The sequence below is a fragment of the Cordyceps fumosorosea genome (assembly GCF_001636725.1).
Source record: "Cordyceps fumosorosea ARSEF 2679 chromosome Unknown scaffold_32, whole genome shotgun sequence".
Lineage (NCBI taxonomy): Eukaryota > Fungi > Ascomycota > Sordariomycetes > Hypocreales > Cordycipitaceae > Cordyceps > Cordyceps fumosorosea.
This window is the reverse complement of record NW_017387332.1, coordinates 170818-190885: the sequence shown is the minus strand read 5'-3', so window position 1 is coordinate 190885 and position 20068 is coordinate 170818. Positions and strand designations below refer to the sequence as shown.

Below are 20068 nucleotides of genomic sequence, written 5' to 3'. Positions count from 1 at the left end.
CACTGCTGAGACAATCACTCTGCTTGGATGCCCAGTCTCGTGTGCTCCAGTTTTCGAGCTTCGCCTTCCTTATAGCTCACCGGGACATTCTTCTCACACTCATGTTCGGAGGGTGTGTCTGTATGCCGTCTGAGCTGCAGCGGCTCAACCACCTCGAGACATTCATTGCCGAGTACCAAGTCAATTGGGCCAACCTTACCCCGTCTGTGGCAGCCCTCCTCGATCCAGGCATGACCCCCGAGCTCAAGACGCTGCTCCTGACTAGTGAGCCCATGTCGCTCAAAGGTCTTGCAACATGGGAGGGTAAAGTGAATCTCTTGTTCGCGTATGGTCAGGCTGAGAGTGTCAGCCTCTGCTGCGTGAGGAGGAGCCCGACGGTCGCGTCTGACCGAAAGAACGTTGGCCACAGAGTCGGGAGATCCATCTGGCTCGTCGACACCGGCGACCATAACAAGCTGGTGCCTGTGGGAGCTGTTGGTGAGTTAGTTATTCAAGGTCCCGTGCTGGCTCGCGGATACCTTGATGCTGAGAGAACCGCGCTTGCATTTCTTCACGATGTAGCCTGGCTGCGAAAACTACAGCCTGGATACGATGGGGAGCTCTACAAAACAGGAGACTTGGCACAATTTGCTGACGATGGATCCGTCCGATACCTTGGCCGAAAAGACAACTCAGTCAAGCTATACGGACAGCGGCTTGACCTGGACGACGTGCTCCAGCAGGTTCAGCGCTGTCTGATAGACATTTCAGACACGGAAGTCTGCGATGTGATTATGGACGTGTGCCGCACGTCAATATCTGAGGATGTCAAGTTGACAGCGTTTCTCGGAATGAACCCTACGTCACTTGATACGGGAGGTACTGTTCTCCTCGGCCCCTTGGACCGAGCCACTGTCTACCTGCAGATATTTCGGACTCGTTTGGCCAGCGTCGTTCCCCGGTACATGATTCCAACCGTCGTCGTCATAGTGTCCCATATACCACTCAATCTCTCCGGCAAAACTGATCGCAGAAAGCTGCGCGAAATTCTCTTCCAGATGACGGCTTCGGAGGAAGCTGCATGTCTGGGATCCGTTGCCAGCCACGAGGCCCCGTGCACACCCCAAGAACTGCAGCTCCGTTCGCTCTGGTCGCAGGTGCTAAACACTGCTGAATCGAGCATCGGAAGATTCGAGGACTTTTTCCGACGGGGAGGCGACTCGCTGGCGGCGATGAGGCTGGCCTCAGCCGCGCATGGCCTCGGTCTTAGTCTGACCTTTGGGGACATTTTTGCGAATCCAGTACTGTCAAGTCAGGCAAAGCTGATTGGCTCCACGGAGGGAAACACGCAACAGAGTTACACATGCTCGGCGTTTGAATTGATTACAGAGAGCCAAAAGCAAGCTGTTCTCGCAACAGCAGCTAAGGAGTACGCTTTACCGGCGACTCAGATTGAGGACATCTATCCAACTACACCAATGCAACAGGGCCTTGTCGCTCTCAACTCCCTACGGCCAGGCTCGTATGTGTCACGACGTGTCTACAAGCTTAGAGAGGGCGTTAGCTTTCGAAAGCTCGAAGCAGCTTGGAAAGCCACCTTGGACGCGAACCCCGCCTTGAGAACCCGTGTCATACGATCTGTTGGTGACGGCCCAACGTATCAAGTCGTGGTTCGCGACGAGGCGGTTGTTGACATGGCCTATGACTTGACCAAATATCTGGCGGACGACGAGGCAAAGCCGGTAAATCTGGGTACGCCGCTCGTACGAATGGCGATCATATCCAACGCCAGCGGAGAGCCAAACTTTTGCGTCGTTACCATGCATCACTGCATATACGATGCCTGGTCAGCGGCTATCCTGAAGACCCAAGTGAGCGACACGTATCATGGCCACGTTCCAGTCCTTCAAACATTTAGGGAGTTTGTCAAATATGTACTCCAATCTAATAAAAATTCATCCGATCATTGGAGAAGTGAGTTTGCTGGGATACGCGCCGAACAGTTTCCAGCTCTGCCAACGCCCACACATTCCCCAAATACCACGGAATCCGAAAGCCAGCATATATGCCTCCCTCCAAGTGTTGCAACGGCAGCAAATATAACACTCACCACGCGCATACAGCTAGCGTGGGCAATGACTCTAATGGCTTACACCAGCGTGAATGATGTAGTGTTTGGCTTGACGGTTTCTGGCAGGGCAGCGCCCGTGCCGGGGATTGACAAGATTGCTGGTCCCACGATTGCAACATTTCCCTTGAGGGTTCAGTTGAGGTCCTCTTCATCAATTCACGAGGAGCTGGAGACGCTGCAGAAACGTATCATAGAGATGATACAATTTGAACAGTTTGGGGTACAGAACATCAGTCGCCTTGGAGACGACGCGGCCAAGGCGTGCAAGTTCCAAAGCCTCCTCGTCATTCAACAGCGTCAATCATCAGCCGAAAAATCTGGCATCTTCGGTGATACTGGTGCTTTTACGCCCCAGCCAATGTGGAATACATACGCATTGACGATTCTGTCAACCCCCGGCGCCGATAGATGCGTCCGTTTCGAGGCTGTTTACGATGCCACGGTGGTGCCCAAGGCCCAAATGAGACGGATTCTACAAGTTTTTGGCAATGTCTTGAAGCAGACAGTACTGTCGCCGGATAAATTGGTGGGCGACATGGACAGTATCAGCACAGATGACTTGCAGCAAATCGAGTGCTGGAACTCTTCAGCGCCTCCAGCCGTTCCGAGGTGCATCCATGACATGATTCACGACCATTGCGTAGCGCAGCCAGAAGCTAGCGCGATTGACGCATGGGATGGTCAGTTTACCTACAAGCAGCTCGACGATCAGTCGTCACTGTTTTCAGCCGTTCTTAGAGAGAAACGACTGGGTCCAGACATGATGGTTCCTCTTTGCTTTGAAAAGTCGAAATGGGTCGCTGTTGCCATCTTGGCAGTCGCCAAAGCCGGTAGCGCGTTCATACTGTTGGACCCTTCACACCCAACCGAACGGCTGGCGTGGATTTGCAAGAATGCGCAAGCATCAGTGTTGCTATGTTCCAAGGATATGGCTGCGTTGGCGGCGAAGCTCGGCTGTCAACACGTCGTCCAGGTCGATGAGAACAGCAGTCGAGAAAACCAAGCCTCGCTAACTACTCAAGTGCATCATCCCATCCAAGCACTCCCTAGTAATGCCCTATGTGCGCTGTATACCTCGGGGTCAACGGGAACGCCGAAAGGCGTCGTTATCGAGCATTCAGCCTTCGCCACCCAAGTTACCGCGCTTGGACTGCACTTCCATCTGGGTCGCCAGTCACGTATTTTTCAGTTTGCATCCCATGCATTCGACGTCACCGCTGCCGATTATGTGTTTGGACTGGCCCTTGGCGGCTGCGTATGCGTCCCGAATGAAGCGGACAGCCGGGACAACCTAGCCAAAGCCATACGAGATCGTAGAGCAAACTGGACTTTTCTGACACCTTCGGTCGCCCGAACTCTAACACCCTCCGCTGTACCAGATCTCAACACCTTGGTGATTGGTGGCGAGTCTGCAAAGGGAATAGACTTTACGGTTTGGTCAGGCGCCGTGCGGCTCGTCTACGTATATGGTCCTGCTGAGGGGACGGTCTACTGCACTGTGCAGCCCAAGACTCAACCGGGTGCCAATCCGGTGAATATCGGATCGGCAGCTTCTTCCGCATGCTGGCTGGTAGAGCCTGCCAACCCAGAGAAGCTGGTTGCCATTGGGGCGGTTGGCGAGTTGGTGATTGAGGGCCCGATTGTCGGCCGCGGGTACATGGGAGAGGATCTGGGCGGCTCGCCTTTCATTCCGCCGCCAAAGTGGTTGCGTGCCATGCCACGAAGTGAGTCACCAGGCAGGCTATACAGAACTGGAGACTTGATGCGGTACAGTCCAGACGGCGACGGATCGCTAGAGTTTGTTGGTCGGAAGGACAGGCAGGTCAAACTTCGCGGGCAGAGAATGGAGCTTGCGGAGATTGAACATCAAGTTGCGCGGCATTTTCCTGCCACAACGGATGCCATTGTGGAAATCATTGCCCCCGAGAACTCAGACAGTCAGAGGTTACTTGCTGCTTTTATCTGGGATGCCAGCAATGTTGCAGGGAAACGCTCCAGTAACAACCAAGGCACGCTGTCCACGTCTGCCATGTTCGCCGTCCCAGATGAAGAGTTTCAATCTCGGGCATCGATCGCGGAAGTGGCGCTACGGAAGAGCCTACCTCCTTTCATGATCCCTTCGTTATTTGTTCCCCTCAAGCAATTCCCCCTCGGTCCTACCGGCAAAGTAGACCGGCGTCTTATCAAGGACAAGGCGTGCTCACTTTTGCGACGGGAGCTCAACATCTACCGTGGCTTCTGTTCATCTAGAATGAGGCCCCCTTCCAATACGTCAGAAAGTAAAATACACCAGCTGGTTGCAGATGTGCTTGGTCGGGATCGCGGCGACATTGGGATGAACGACGACTTTTTCCAGCTTGGTGGTGACTCGATTAGTGCCATGGTTCTGTCGGCACGGGCTATGGACATGGATCTGAAGTTGTCGGCCGCAGATATTCTAGGCCATCCTCGTCTTTGTGATATGGCCGACCTGGCTATTCAGAAGAGCACGGAGAGATGCTTGCCCACAGAGCAGCTATCGCTACCAGAGCCGTTCTCGTTGCTTCCCGCAAACTATCATCATAACACCTTGATGCAAGAAGTTGTGAAAGGCCGCTAGTAAGTTGATTCAACTATCTAGTTCCTATGCTGTTTTCTATCAAGATGAAGAGGAAAGAAAGTGAATCAACTTTATGAGAGCATAACAGCACTTCTATAGCTTCGATCAATGGAAGGTTCTAGAAGCTCGGCGGCACAGCCGCCGCTCAAGCGGCTTGCCCGTTACACGTTGGGCTTACAATATTTTAGTGTAAGCATACCGGTGCACCGGTGGCGGATGTTGCAGTTAGATACACTATAGATAGCGGTAGCACTGTGGTGATAATCCTGTATTTGATAGAAAGTGTCGTTATTTGCACCTTGAAATAGGGTCAAGCAAATTTCAGTGTCAACTTAGTATCATTGCCTGAGGTCACTACGTTGAGATAAGAAAGAGGCGTAAAGTTGCACATTTAGAAGCAAACGACACATGCAAATACCAGGAATGGCAGCTTTACAGCCTGAACCTACAGGAACTCATCCGGCATCGGGATAAGCGTCTCGTTGTTAGCCGCACACATAGCCGGATGCTCCTCCGGAAGAGCCTCTATATCAGCCATCTCGACATCGGAGCACTGTCTTTGCGTAAGCATCAGCTCTACTATTTGCGATCCGGGAGCAACTGACATAGTGTTCGACATTTTCCGTCTTCGGGTCCTTCGCCTCGAAGTACATGACCCCCATCTCGTTGGCCTTGGTCTGAAATGGTATTGTGACGTTGACACACAGCTGGCCCGAAGGCTGGATGGGCACATCCCGCAGAATCATGTAGGGGAAGTCATCTCTCTGCCTAGGCACTCTATTTGTGGTATAGAGGACCGTCACTAGGTCACCGGGATGGCCGGAGAAGGAGAGGAAACTGCGAGAGCGGCGGGGGTATACTTGGGGGTTGCGCACGATCTTCCCTTCTCTATGTCAGCCTGCGCCGCAGCTAGATGCCATAGATGCGAAGGGGAACATACTGCAGAAAGGATTGTACCCATCCAACTCAGGCCGGATCCTGGGGTTTGGACCGCGTGTCATCCATGGGAACTGGACGTGGAAGCCGGCGTGCGCGGCGGATGTGAGGTCGACGCTGATGCTGACGGGAAGTAGCAATGCGGTTGCCGCGAGGACGAAGAGGAAGGGCATGGTTGACAGTGGTAAAGTTTAGCAGAGCACAAAACGAGGGGAAGACGAAGTACTAGGTATGCTCAGCCAGTTGAACTACCTTGCCAGATGGAGTCGTCGGGATCACACACACACCCCAAAATGGCTGGTCTCAGAGTTGGCTGGTGTTAGCCGGTACACGTGTAGATAAAGTGATCTACGGTCCCCACGGTGATCGGCATAGCGTAGCATGCATTCATCAATCCCACTCTTTCGGGCGACCACCCGGCACGGGCCGCAATTGCCGCGCTGGGATACTTCCGTGGCCCCTGCACCATATATGCCACTGTGCCCAACAGCAGAAACCATGCCACGAAGTATATTGGCATGGGGGTCTTGCCATTCCGCTGCACAATCCCAGCTTAGCAACTTCAATAGCGTTACCTGCTTCCACTCACGGCGGCCTCTCCTCTCACTCCGCTCCCTCTTCTCTCTCTCCCTCTCTCTCTTTCTCTGCCCTTTTCGAGCGTTCTCACCATGTCCTCTTCCAAAGCAAAGCCCAGCTCTTCCCAATACGAGCCCCTTCCGCTATGCGACGATGGCGAGGGCTCTAGTGCAAATGCTGAAAAGCGCCTTTCCTCCGAGGACGACTACTCTGCGCCTTTGCTGGAAGCCTCAGGCGACCTGCCCGCCTTCGCGGCATCCAATCCTTCCCCGCTGCCCAAGCTCATTCTCTGTTTCTCCTTCGCTCTGGCGCTGCTGTCAGCTGCGAATATTGCTCTCCTTCCTGCCACACTATCAAAATACCAGGCTCACCCCCCCTCTGACTCGGAACTCGAGGCCCTCCCCTACGGCGACGCTAGGCTGGGATTGGACCGAGTTTCGGAGTTCATGCCCCCCCGACCAATCTATCACCACTCTTGGCCGGATAGAATTGCACGGGTGAGCCGGAAGTTGAAGAATGCCGTGTGGGGTCAGGGGGTACAGGTCTACATCACTGTCGAGGTTCGTATTCCATACCTTGTTCCGTCTCAGTCCTTTGCCCAATAAGCCATCTACGTGTCCTCTGCGTCCACCTCTGCGTGTCCAGCTGCTGACCCAGAATAAGGACTCGACAATCATGCGCTTCCCCGTCCCGTCCACCAGCGTCAACACCTGTGCGCTCTCCTGGCGGCCACCTCCCGAGCTCTCCGCGCGCACCAAGGACCTCACAACCAAGGGGGATATAACGGAAATTGAAGTCTGGCAGCTTATCGCACCCTCGGCCACCAGCTTTTCGAGCATGGACGAGCTCGACTACGACACTGTGTCGTATTCGACTCTCCCCGTGCGCGGAGAGCTGCTGGGCATGCTTGACCTCACACACAGGCCGAACAGCACAACACGGGAGTTTGCGTGTCCGAGCGGGGGGGAAAGTCTTGTGGTGGAGATGAGGTGCCAGCGCGTGGCTTGTCATGTAGATTTCATGCAGATTGATATGGCGCCAATGTTTGGCTTTGAGTTGGTGAGAATGAAGGCGTGAGTGGGGCAGGATTGGCGGTAGATCGGCGGTAGATCGGCGGTGGATCGGCGCCGTCTCTCTCTTTTCGAAGCCAAGTACACAAGTACCTAGGTACCCCTTTGACAGTGGGAGGAGAAACAAGCACGTGACCCGCAGGGATATTAGCTTAGCTAATTAAACGTCACTAGATTAGCAGGTACGTGGGTTTACTGGCGAATTAGGCATTAATTGAAGTACTTTTTTTTGGTGAGGGGGGGGAGCAGCTGTATGTACCAGTAGCTGGCGGCTGAATTCCACGGCAAGAGCTTTTCTTTGTGCTTCGTCTTTTGGAACCAAGCAGAGCATACAATGTACATTCAGGTTTCACACGTATTCATCGTACAGATGTACAGGTACACGCTAAGTCGACAGCGGTGCGCCCCCTCACCTGCTTGCTCCTCCTTCACCGTCAAGGAGATAAAAGGCCATCTCTACTCCATGGTTCCAACTGGTGGCATCCAACTTGTTAGCTAGCCCGATCCCTCTCAGTCGTCTCATACTCGCACACAGCCCTCCTCGATCCCATCATGTCTACTCAGCTCGACGCCGCCTCCATCGCCCGTCTCTCTCTACACGACGAAGCCCACTTCGACATTCAGTACTCCCAAACCCTTCACCGCCTGGTGCTCCTGCAGCACTGGAACATCCCCGCTGGCTCCAAGGTACTGGAGCTGGGATGCGGGCAGGGAGACTGCACGATTGTCCTCGCCAGTGCCGTGGGCGAGCAGGGAACGGTGGTGGCTGTAGATCCGGCCGACTTGGAATATGGTAAGTGAAGTGCTCTCTCGCTTTTTCTTGCCATACTGCCTCCCGGGGTGATACAAATACAAAGCAGCCATCTAATAGCTCCTGCAGGTGCACCGTATACTCTCTGCCAAGCACAGGGCCACATCTCGCAAGGCCCGTTGGGTAGGCAGATTACTTGGGTCCAACAGGCGCCTTTGGAGTACCTCTCCTCCCTCCACCCCTCTTCCGGCTCCTCAAAGCCGATCAATGAAAGCAAGACCTTTGATGCAGCAGTGCTTGCCCACAGCCTATGGTACTTTGCCTCCCCCTCGCTCATTCTTGCCACCTTGCGTGCTATTAAGCAGCATAGCAAGCGACTCCTCCTTGCTGAGTGGTCGTTGATGGCGACGCACCCTTCTGCCCAGCCTCACGTACTAGCTGCGCTTGCCCAGGCGGCGCTGGAGCGCCATGAGCCCAGGGAAAGCGTCTCCAACGTCCGCACGATGTTGGGGCCAAAGCGGCTTATCGAGCTGGCCGTGGCGGCCGGGTGGCAGCTGGAGAGTGACACACACAGGGTGAGGAATCAATCCACGAAATCCACTGGTTGACCAATATATTGACCTCAACACGCGTCAACGTCAACCCACGACTTGAATTGTTACATAATCAACCAATCCACGGTGCTGCGCATTTTGATGGACGATATGGATGGATTGACCAGTCGTCCAGCATCGCGAGAAACGGAAGCTCTGCTGCAGGGTAAGAGGCCAACCTAAGTCGCTCGCTGGGGCCGACGTAACACTAGTTGTCGGCACTATCCACCCACTACAGTACGGCGGGCGCGCCTTGTCGCGTCCTGCGACGCGTCGCCATTTTAGGCCACCTGCAACACGAGGCGACTGGCAGCTGAAACATGGCCGAGCCAGTAACTACCAACATCGAACCTAAAACACCAGCTAGCGATGATACCCCGCACGATGCTTTACTGCTCCCGAGGCTTGCCCTTCTAGACGCGGGAAAAATTCCTTTGACATCCTGGACGCCATCCTCAGATGAGGAGCAGCGCATATTCCGCGTCTGGAAGGGCTTCACACTAGCCGAACGAACCAAGGATACGGTGTCTTGGATATGGGACTACGGCGTTGAGATTCAATCAGAAGCGTCCAGGCGATGGATCTGCATGCCGTGCGTGCGCCAAAAAGCATCATCACCACAGTCATACGAATCAAGAGGCACACAGAATGCCGAGCACCACCTCTGGAAGTCTCACGGCTACTGGGATCCGTCAGGACGACGACGAACGCCACTGCAGACGAAAGAGGGAAGGAAAGCCTTCGCATCGATCACAGACCTCATGGGCCTCAAACGTTTGGAGCCTAACGACCAGGCCCTGGCGAACAACCTAATCCGACGATTCGATCAAGCCGAGTTCCAGAAGCTGGTGGTGAACTGGATAGTAGAGAGCCAGCAGTCATTCAGGCAGGTCGAACATCCACGTCTGCGACAAATATTCGAATACCTGAATCCTGCGGTGCGTATCAAGGATGCGCATGTTACTGCTAAGACTATCCAGAGCTTGGCTATTCAGCAGTTCGAGCGCCATCGCGATGCCGTTCAGCATGCATTGAGGAGGTCTCCGGGCCAGATACATATCGCTTTCGATGGCGCGAGGACCAGAAACCGTCACGCATTATACGGCGTGACGGCTGTCTTCCGAGATGAGGACAACCAACTCCGAAAGCTTGTCCTGGGCATTCCGGAGCTGGTGGAACGACACTCCGGCGAGAATATCGCTGCTGAGATCCTTGACATTATTCGCTCCTTCGGCATCGAGGACAAAGTGGGTTACTTCACCCTCGACAATGCAGCGAACAACGACACGGCGATGCGCGAGATCGCGCAAGAGTTGCACTTCGATCCGGTGCGACGGCGCGTTCGATGCGTTGGCCACATTCTCAATCTCGTCGTCAAGTCCCTTCTGTTTGGAAAAGATGTCGAGGCGTTTGAGGACACCGTCGCGAAGGGCGAAGCACTGGCAAGGGCAGCGCACGACACGTGGATGCGGAGAGGCCCCGTCGGCAAAGCTCACAACTTTGCCATTTGGGTCCATCGGTCGGATGTTCTGACGCAGTTGCTTCGCCAAATCCAACAAGACTCGTATGCGGCAGCTGACGACGCCGAAGTTGGGAAGCAACGGCCAGTCGACGTGGTTATTGACAACGATACCAGATGGCTATCCCAATACTACATGATCAAGCGGCTGTTGCGACTGCAGCCTTTCTATGAAGAGTTCATTGCTAAAGCAAAGAGAATCTTCCGAGATGGCCGGAGAGGAGAGGTAGGCCGGAGGTTTCCTCCTTGTCTTGAGGAGTCAAGCTTCCTCACCGAGAACGATTGGGCGGTGCTCAGGACTTTTGACGAGATCCTCTCGGACTTCCACGTGGTTGTACAAGCGCTCCAGGGCGATGGGCAGCCGCGTTGTCGCGCCTCCGGCATACGAGAGACCTTCGGTTCGATGACTGACGTGCTAGAGGCATTTGAGTTCCTTCTGAGCAAGCTGGAAGACGCAAAGTCGCAGATCGAGACGCATCCCGAGCCGGAGCATTTTGGCATTAACGTCAATCTTGGCTGGATGAAGCTGGACAAGTACTATAATACCTTGAGAGACACGCCGGTCTACTACGCTGCCGCTGCTTTGCATCCTGGGCTGCGATGGACTTATTTTGACGAGATTTGGGGCCGGCACCACCCGGAATGGGTTGAAGAAGCGAAGCAGATTGTGCAGCAGCTCTGGAGCAATGAATATAGTAACCTGCAAATCACAGTCGCATCCACTGCCGATGGGCCAGCGCTAAAAAAGCAGAAGACTGTGCTGTCCTCATTTGATAGGTACCGTAATAGACACCGGCAAAGCAATGCACCCACTGCCGGAGCAGATGAATACGCACGCTGGCAAGCTAGCATGTCGGAGCTGGACAGAGATGTGGCTGACCCGGTGGAGTATTGGCACCTGAAGAGATTCGAGTATCCTAAGCTGTCTCGAATGGCACTTGATGTGATGACAGTGCCGGCCATGAGCGCAGAGTGCGAGAGGCTGTTCTCGGCAGCAGGGCTAATGGTTACTCCGCTGCGGAACAGGATGGATGCAGGAACAATTGGACTTATCCAAACCTTACGCTCGTGGCTACGCGCGGGAATAATCAAGGATGTTGACAATATACTGCTGGACAGGGCTGTATCAATGGGGCTTGGGGAGGATTGCTCAACGGAGGAGTTTCGAGGATGAGGCGGGGTAAGGGGGTTTCACGATAGCTTCAAAATTACTCAATTAGGAAATCGATGTGGAGACGACATGGGTCCTCAATATTGTGGCCATCAACCCACGAGAAGGCTTCGTGGACTCAACCCACGACAGCGCTGCTGAGTAAGCTGTCAATTCCATCCACGACAAGCACTCGTGGACGTGGGTGGATTGATTCCTCACCCTGGACACACATGTTCAATGTGGAGAGGGGCTGCTGGATGGTCAGTGGGAAGTCTCTGCTTGTCTTTCTTCCTCGTTCGAAAAGACAGTAGAGGAGGAAGTGAGTGATCAGAGGGAACGGGCGGTTGTTCTTGCGTTACGGGATGCGTGTGAGGCGAACTTGGAGGGCATACCAGGAGGTCGGAAAGGAGTCAGGTCCATGGATGTTTGGGTCGCTAATTTTATTTAACTGGGTGACATGAGTGTGTCGTAGCCCTCTTCGAGTCCCAATCACTGACTCTACTTCTACAAGCCGAATCATTTCAAGTCCGCCAGAACGACCTTACTGTTTGATATAGTGAATCGACCCATAGCATTTTAGTGATGCTCAAATAAGGCCCTTTCAGATTAGCTGGATCACTTCATCGCGGGTGTTGTTTTAATAGAGAGGCCTTGGGTCCACTGTATTATTCGTATTAAACCGTTGAAATGCTGGCTCGACCAGCTAAAGGCAGGATGATCGGGAAAGCTATTCTAGTGCAGCTGAGTTCTTCTAAAACGGGGGAGGGCCCACAGTACATCGCGAAATTTACTTCACCCAGTGGCACAAAATATCTCTTAAAGCAGCGGTACAAAGCGTCCATGAGCCAGCAAGTACAGCTGCAGTGTGGCGCGGCTACGTATTGACAGCAAAATCGTAGCACAGAGACAATACCTACGAGCAATATCCTGTTGCTGCTTCTGTAGAGCTACTAGGCAAGGAGCACGCCAAGACAGCGTGTAAGCGACAGAAAGTATGAGACAGCAAGTATGAGACTGCATATACGAGACTGCATATACGAGACTGCAAATACGAGACAGCATATACCAGACTGCGAGTGCGAGACTGCGTGTGACATTTTGAGGTCTTATCAAATATCCAGAGGAGCGGGGTATACGAAACTTGGTTCTACCGTGGTTCCCCACGCAAGCAGTGGTGAGAAGTAGAGGAAGCCAATATATGGCAGACGGTTTGACAATCTGTCTATCGAATGTAGGATGGCCTGTTGCATCCGCGGTGGCTCTAGATAGTCCGGAACCACTAGGATACTATGCGTTACTATACTCCAAACGTCGCTGCCTATCTAGCAAGAAAAGTGTCACTATAGCTAAATAAGCTTATAGTAAACCCTATATATATGCTAAACTGAAAGTTTATTAGGCCTAGTGACTAGACAGCTAATAGGGCTCACTAGCTAAGCTACTTTACATATCTAAAAAAAAAACAATGACGTCTCTGCCTCCTGTAAGCCTATAAGCGTTCGACCTCCTATTTCTGCTCTTGTTCCTGTTTCCCCCGTAGCACGGATTCTCGTGCGGTGCTTTTATTAACTAGCTGGCTTAAAGACTATTCTTCAAGTGTTTATATTAACTTTATTAAAAAGTAGTATGTAGTATATAGTATATAGTATATAGTATATTTATAGTACTATTTCGTAACTAGTTAAAAGCAGTAAAGTGTACTAGGATGTATGTAGCATCTTTAGCTCTATTTACTAGTTAGTCTACAGTGGACAGACAGTACGCGCGTGAAGCCCTGTGCCACACTAACCTCCCTGGCTGACACCTGCTCGGCAAGGCGGCCTCACGACTATAACGGGCGCCTATTTTCTCCGCGAAATAACCTATATTTGCCATACAGATTCCTACATGGGTCAATTTTCCATATTCTCCGCTCGTGTGACGCCAGCGACGCTTTGATGATTCAATCCGCCGATGGCCGCACCGCATTCAGGACAGCGCGCTTGCTCCATGGGCATTCCGCATTCACCAATCGCAAACTGTGCTCTTGTCAGCTCTCATTATGCATGTGGCATTTGCTCTGTGAGACGTACTGGATGTCCATTGATGCAGTTGTACCAGTGACCAGAGTGGGTGGCCAAGCCGGACCGCCCCGCGACCATGGCTTCCTTGATGGCAGCGATTTCTTCGGGGCTGACGGTCTCGTACCATTCTCGCTGCAGTAACCGAATGGTATCCTCGACCGCCTCCTTTAATCTCTCGGCATGTTGAAACGGCTGCTCGCATAAGAGAGACGCCTTTTCCAGGTTATGCTTCGCATCTTCCACGAAACCAATCGCTTTGGCTTTGTCGGCGTCCTCCAGTGAAGAACAGGACTGATACATGCGCGCCATCCTGGCATGGTAGAGGGTGGCCTCTACGGCAATCTTGGGTAGGGCTTCGGCGCGGCAGCTGGAGATTAAGGACGCGCACAATTCTAGAAATGGCTTAACGCGCGGCAACGGAGGACCGCCGGGCCATTTAGGCGGCTGTACGAGCGTGAGCTGCTGGATCGCCCGCATGAGACCTAGCATATCCTCGAGTGTGAGGAACTCCAGCTTCAGCAGCGCCATCTCGCCTGCCACAGCCACACGGCGATCCCTTTCGACGGGGTGCGGTGAGCTGTCCAGAGTCAGGCCTGCGAGCCCGTCGCAGAGGTCGTCGGATGTTCGTCTCCGAAGCGCGTGGACCGTTGCCTCGTAGAGCTTGTGCGAGGGCTGATACCGGTCAGAGGATCTCTTGCAGAAACTGCTCATCTTTCTGCGCAGCTCTTGCCCACTCTCGTAACGGGTTTTAAATTGCGGGCCAAAACGACACGGACGGCCCTCGGGGATGTTCTGGATGGATTGCAAAACGTCCGCGTGCGATGCGGCAAGCTCTTGTTGCAACTTGTTCAGCTCCCCGTCCAAGGCCATGAGCTCACTTTTGCCCGCGACCAGAAACCTCCTGGCCGACTCGTCCGCGACAGCCCTGTTGATGATGCGATTATACCGCCGCGTCGCGTACTGCCTCACCGGGCGCTTGCAGTCTGGACACTGCGGCATCCTGGCAAAGGCACCGGAGACGTCGGCCAGCGCGGTGAAGCGGCCCTCGCGGGACGTCACGTACGCAGCGTTGATGCCCACGAGGCCGTCGAGTGTCTCGGCCGTGAAGAAGTGACCGCACGCGAGGACGACGATGGGGGTCAGGTCGACGTCGATCTCGGCATACGTCTTCATTTCGAGCAGGTCGACGCGCGCGTCGGGTGCGATCCCGCAGTCCTTGCACAGGCCGGCCGGGCAAGCCTCGCCGCAGAGACTCGGGCAGCGATGACCGCACGGGAGCAGCTCGGCGCATCGCTCGTCGCACGGCAGCCGACTGCACGGGGCCGCGCACGGCATCGCGCAGGCGCCCTGGTGCTCGCACGCCCATTCGCACTTCTCCACGCAGGGGACGCAGCCCTCGCTGCAGGTCGCGGCGCACTTGGAATGGGGGCATCGTACCTCGCACGGCGCTACGCAGAGGCCGCAGTCGGTGCCGTCGTGGCAGGGCCTGCGACAGTGGTGGTTGCACGTTCCAAACGGTCGCATGCAGATCTTGCGGCAGCTCTGATGCGACGACCTTGCCGCCGCGTCGCGATCCTGCTCGCGGCAGCCGCCGCACGTACCCGGGCAGGTGTGGCCGCACGGGAGCGGCGCTGTACAAGGCACCGGGCAAGCGTACCCGGCGGCTTCTGTCACGGGCTGGAAGCATGCCACCTCGACGGCGTGGTTGCATCCAGGGACCGTCTTCTCAACCACGACTGGGCAGCGGATTGTTGCGGGCTTCTGCGCAGCGTGGCAGGCCACGGCGTCCTTGAAGTGACCGCACGGAAGCTCGACGCCGTTGAGCGGCACAAGACACTTGCCGCAGTCCTCTCCGCAGGTCGGCTTCTGGCAACCGTGTCCGCACGGCTCGTGCAGCCGCTGGCAGGGCTGCGGACACGGGAAGATGCTGTGCATGCTCTCCGAGTGGCACCGCGCCAGGCACATGTGGCCGCAGTCCGGGAGGCGCCAGGCGCAGGCCTGCGAGCACCCCCCTTCGGGGCTGAGCCGGGTAAAGTCGTCGGGCTCGGACACCTTGATCGGCGTCTCCTCGTGTCGCGGGCAGCACAGCTCCAGAGCGCTGCCCACCGAGTCGGACCCGCGCAGCAGCCCGATGACGGTCTGCCACATCTCCACGTTCGCATACGTCTCCGAGTTGCCGATGAGGTACATGCCATGCTGGGCCCGGCTCAGAAGGACGTTGATCCTGTTGGTCGTCTTGAGGAAGCCCACCTTGCGCGCCCCGTTGCTCCTGACCAGTGAGACGATGACGACCTTGGCCTCCTCGCCCTGAAAGTTGTCCACCGTGGCCACGCGCAGCAGCTCGCTCATCCTCTTCTTGGTCAGCGCGCCGCCTTTCCTCTGCATCGGAGCGGCTTTTGGCGAATCGTCGTCGGGACCGAGCGACGCGGCGTCGAACCCGTCCTTGTCCAGCGCATCCTGGTCCCTGTCGCTCAGTACGATCTCAAAGTCGCTGCGCATCGCCGCCCGAAGCTTCTGCAGCTGTCCCGTGTAGGGCGTCAGCACCGCAATGTCGGTGCTGCCGTACACGCCCTGGCGGACAATGTGGCGGACGAGCGCGTGCACCATGCTCGCCTCCCACGCGTTGGAATGGGACTTGTGCTGCATTTCCAAGCACGCTCCGTCCTCCAAGTGGTCGTGGTCAAGCCAGAATACATTCTTGCGCATTCCCACCACGTCGGGAAGGCTGCGGGTGCTCGGATGGTCTTGGATGCTGGGATACAGCGTCTCGCGGATCAGCCTGGATATGTCGGGGCGCATGCGTCGCTGCACGTCCAGCTGCGCCACGGGAATCTTGGGCCGCCCCGGAATCCCGACTGAAAGTCGTTCAAACTGGCTACGGTCCAGCTGGTACAGCTTGCCTTGCTTGCTCTCCAGTGACAGGCCAAAGTTGTTGATCTGAGGTCGCAGCTGCTCATGATCGCCAATCTGGATAATGTGCTCCACGGCCGGGAGCAGTGCCGTGAGCATGTGCGGCTCCATCACCTCGCCGGCCTCTTCGCAAATAACAACTTTGCACCGCAGCCTCTGCAAGGTGGATATTCGCTTTGCCAGTCCCGTCGTCGTGATGCCAATGACATCTGCTTCCTGCAACACCCTCCGGTCGACTTCGTCGTGAATGTTTGACACCTGTCGCTGCTTTGAAGAGCTATACTCGATGTCCTCGTACAAATTATCCACTGCCTGCTTGTAGTTCTCCGTGGTCCAGAAACCCACAAGGCGTCCCCGTTCCAATGGGGAGAGAGAATGGACGTTCTGAGATGCTTTGCCGAGAAGAGCTTCGCGATCAACCTCTGTCTCGATGCCAACATCATCGACCAAGTCCTTCTTGAACGATGCCCAAATGTCAAAGGGGTGTCGACCGGCAGTTTTGTATCCATCCGCGTCTACCTCCCTGAATTGAATGAATATGCGTGGATAGTGTCGAAGGAGGTATCTTTGGATGTTGTCCCACTTCATCTGCCGCACTACCCCATGGGCCTTGCCGAGTGCCCTCTTGATGCTGTCTGCTTTACTCTCCAGCTCTTCGTACGACTTGGCAAGATTGTACCTCTCCCAGCCGCTCCTTGATTCCGACTGTGCCACTGTCCGGAGATTATATCCCTCCAGCAGACGTGACTGACTTTGTCCTCCAATACGAATAATTTTTTGGGTGCCTTCGTGCAGCAGATGCTCGAGGAACTGATCTAGCGCATGGTTTGTATAGCATCTGGTGTCACTACGGTCAGCGGGTATTACACTTTCCAGCGGATACTTATTTACTTACACAACAACTATAGGCCCGAGGGCCGCTTTCGCTTGGCAGTTTAGCAGAACTTTCATCAATTTGATGCCGAGATACGATTTCCCCGTCCCTGGAGGTCCTTGAATTAGTGCAAACTCACGACCAAGTGCCGCGATCAGGGCTCGGCACTGTCCGCGATCCAGATCCGTTTCTGCCTCCACTCGGCTGAGAAGGTCTTCGTCGACCGAGTTTGAGCACGGCTCGACGGAGAGGTTGGCAGCTTCGAGAGAACTGTTTCTCAGAATAGGCTTTAGAGAAAAGGCGAAGCCCGGTTTGCGTGCGTACCGAGGTGGCGGGATGTCTGCAGCCGTGTCCCCGTGCCCCTGTTCGATCCTGTCGGGGAGGATCCAGTCTTGGAACGGCAGTGAGCCAAGACGTTGCATGTTCTGTAAATTCTCAAGAATAGGTACAAAAGTGGCGGGTATTACCCCCGGGAACTCGAAAAGGACGCCCTGCGCTTTGGAACTGCTGAGGCCAACGAGAGTCTCAATGTTGGCTTGGTCATGGCTGCTGAGTCTCGACTTCACCGTCGCGCGGTTGTTGTTCTTCGCCAGGCTTTCGTCTTTACCGTCGTCGATGGTTCTGTTGCTGATGATGAGAAACAGGTGCTGTGCGCGGCCTTGATCGATCGCTATGAACGACACGAGCACACCCTCGGCAAGTCGTCGAGAGTCCTCCCACCATCGTCGTCTCTCGGAGACAGACTTGCCTCGGAGAACTGAGGGTTGAGAAAACGAAATATCCACCTCCAATCCACGGCGTCCGCTAAAGGAAAGGTAGCTAATGACGGCCTTGGGATATCGATTCGCCCTAAGGTTGCCGAAGCTGAGCTTGGGGCTGTCAAGGTGGGTTCGGTCCATCTCGGAAGCACGCAGGGTGCTTGCCAGGACGTCTTTGAGCTCCCCGAACGTATCCTGCCGGAGGAGGCGGAATAGCGTGTCGACGTGGCGCTGGGACTTGTCGGCGAAGAAATGGGGCTGCTCGGGGTCGGTGGACGGGAGGAACTCGACCACATCACTGAGGATCTCGGCCCGCGTGGGGAAGATTTTCATGGCCGCAATGTCCATCTTGTCATTGTCGTGGCGGTCGTTGGGCATGTGCAGACCGCGAGGGTAGGCTGGTAGTGGCGCGTCTGCAAACTCGGCGGCGTCGGCGTCGGCATCGGCTACGCTGAGGAGCCCTCTGGCTCGGCCCACGACAGCTCGAATCTCGCAGACATGGTGTGCCAGTAGGGCTGAGGTGTTGAGCAGGCCCCGTCGGGTAAGAGTTCTCGACAGACCTTCTACCGAGTCGATGAGGGGCGGCAGGTCGTCGTGCAGTCGGGCGCGCTGCTCCCGCTTGAGAAGCTCTCGCAGGGCGGTAGAAAGGGCAACGGCAGCGGACTCTGCATCTGCACAGCACCCGTCCGGCACATCACAAATTCCCTCGAGCACCCCTTCACAGAACGCCAGCAGCGCTGGGATGGCACGGTTCCCGTTTGGGCCGCTGAAGAAGTTGTACAGGCTACCAACACAGGTATCGATGGAAAGGCAGTCCAGGATTGACGCATGTGTCATTGTCTGGAGGAAGCAGCTCATGGCATGGAAGCTGGTCGTATTATACCCTGCCCGCGCTGCACAGCTTACCGTCGCTTGGATGTGTCTTCGCCCGTGGAGAGCTTCGTCGTCGAGATCTCTGGCCAGCCCGTGCTTCCATTCTCTCTCGCTGCCGTTGAGAATGTCAAGAGCACCGCGCCATAGACTCTCAGCGTTCTGCGCATTGTTTTTTGCAGGCCAGTCTTTTATGATCCTCTTCCACGAATTGTAATCTGCCCTGGCTTGCAACTGCTCGGTTGTTTCCTCCGCAATAGGACTGCGATTCCTACCTGGGCGTTTGCCAGCATCCACCGACGAAAGTTCATGGGAAAATCGACACGATGAACCATATCGACAGCTTTGTGTCCGTTGGAAGAATGTACATGGCTTTTTGGCTTCGCCGTGGTTGGTCTCCCCTCGGCGTCGCCATCCACGCCTACCGCTCCCATTGCCATTTGTGTTTCGGGACAAAGGCCGCATGTTGTGATAGGGTGAATACTGAAGCTAAGGCGTAAATATTGATAGAACGGAGACTGAGCTCTCAGCTTTCTCTGAAGTGCCGTTACTAAAGAGGTTCTGCTAATCTATAGCACGTTTGCGTCTTTGTTGGTAGGCGAATACCACTCCTCTGCCAACCACTTCTACTTGAGAGCACTCTACCGACCGCATTCGAAGTCAAAGGGGTGTGACTTAGACCCTGTTGTCGTGTTAGGCTCTGACTGGAGTTGGGCTGCATCCCGCATGTAAATGTACGTCGCCACAAAGAGAATAGTGGTAGGCCTTCCCCAACTGCCGTTGGTGGCTGAAGTCTTGATGCCCGCCTGCCCTTCTCCTCTCGATACCACAATCATGACACACGTGGCAAGGCACCGCCTTGGCCGTTCACAATGCTCCTTCTATAATGTGTAAACTGGTGTGGCAAATTTCGAAACTCCGATGAGTACCTTAGGTTTGCTGAATGCTGGGACATGTTCCCTTAATGCTCCCCGCCGTAGCCATGGAACAAATCGACCATACACAATATTTCCTGAAACATGCATATGCGTGTCTGGCAAGGGTTCTCGAAAGATAGCGCCTTGCTTGCTCGGAAGTCGGACTCTGAAGCGGGCCAGATACTATGAGTTATTTACGGATTATGAGGCGTGAGTGTCCAAATAGGGTATTGTCATCAGTTGGGCTCCGGTCCGGTCGAGTTGGGATTTACTACATGCCCGGGTCAAGCAGCCTCCAGGTTTGTCTGCAGTTGGCTTGCTACCTAATATGCGGCAACTCAGAAAGTCAGGCAGCTCAGATATCAGAAA

The 20068-nt window shown here is 55.0% G+C and overlaps 5 protein-coding genes across 5 annotated transcripts; 3 read left to right on the top strand and 2 right to left on the bottom strand.

The window, feature by feature from the left end:
• Positions 1–122: 122 nt before the first annotated feature.
• On the top strand, positions 123–4709 carry ISF_08596 (AMP-dependent synthetase/ligase; the record flags this gene model as incomplete). Its single annotated transcript, XM_018852199.1, has 4 exons — positions 123–1731; positions 1831–1953; positions 2152–3834; positions 3889–4709. 4 exons carry the CDS (start codon positions 123–125, stop codon positions 4707–4709), a joined length of 4236 nt encoding a protein of 1411 aa, XP_018700663.1.
• Positions 4710–5154: 445 nt separating this feature from the next.
• ISF_08595 (hypothetical protein) lies at positions 5155–5818 on the bottom strand (the record flags this gene model as incomplete). Its single annotated transcript, XM_018852198.1, has 3 exons — positions 5155–5262; positions 5315–5592; positions 5650–5818. 3 exons carry the CDS (start codon positions 5816–5818, stop codon positions 5155–5157), a joined length of 555 nt encoding a protein of 184 aa, XP_018700662.1.
• Positions 5819–6313: 495 nt separating this feature from the next.
• Positions 6314–8650, top strand: ISF_08594 (hypothetical protein; the record flags this gene model as incomplete). Its single annotated transcript, XM_018852197.1, has 5 exons — positions 6314–6781; positions 6867–7294; positions 7466–7473; positions 7791–8084; positions 8172–8650. The coding sequence occupies 5 exons, from the start codon at positions 6314–6316 to the stop codon at positions 8648–8650; spliced, it is 1677 nt and encodes a 558-aa protein (XP_018700661.1).
• Positions 8651–8955: 305 nt separating this feature from the next.
• Positions 8956–11470, top strand: ISF_08593 (Ribonuclease H-like protein; the record flags this gene model as incomplete). Its single annotated transcript, XM_018852196.1, has 2 exons — positions 8956–11160; positions 11375–11470. 2 exons carry the CDS (start codon positions 8956–8958, stop codon positions 11468–11470), a joined length of 2301 nt encoding a protein of 766 aa, XP_018700660.1.
• Positions 11471–13199: 1729 nt separating this feature from the next.
• Positions 13200–19117, bottom strand: ISF_08592 (NF-X1 finger and helicase domain protein; the record flags this gene model as incomplete). The annotated part of the gene is made up of 5 exons (XM_018852195.1): positions 13200–13325; positions 13380–17095; positions 17294–18752; positions 18819–18944; positions 19058–19117. The coding sequence occupies 5 exons, from the start codon at positions 19115–19117 to the stop codon at positions 13200–13202; spliced, it is 5487 nt and encodes a 1828-aa protein (XP_018700659.1).
• Between the last annotated feature and the right edge of the window lie 951 nt (positions 19118–20068).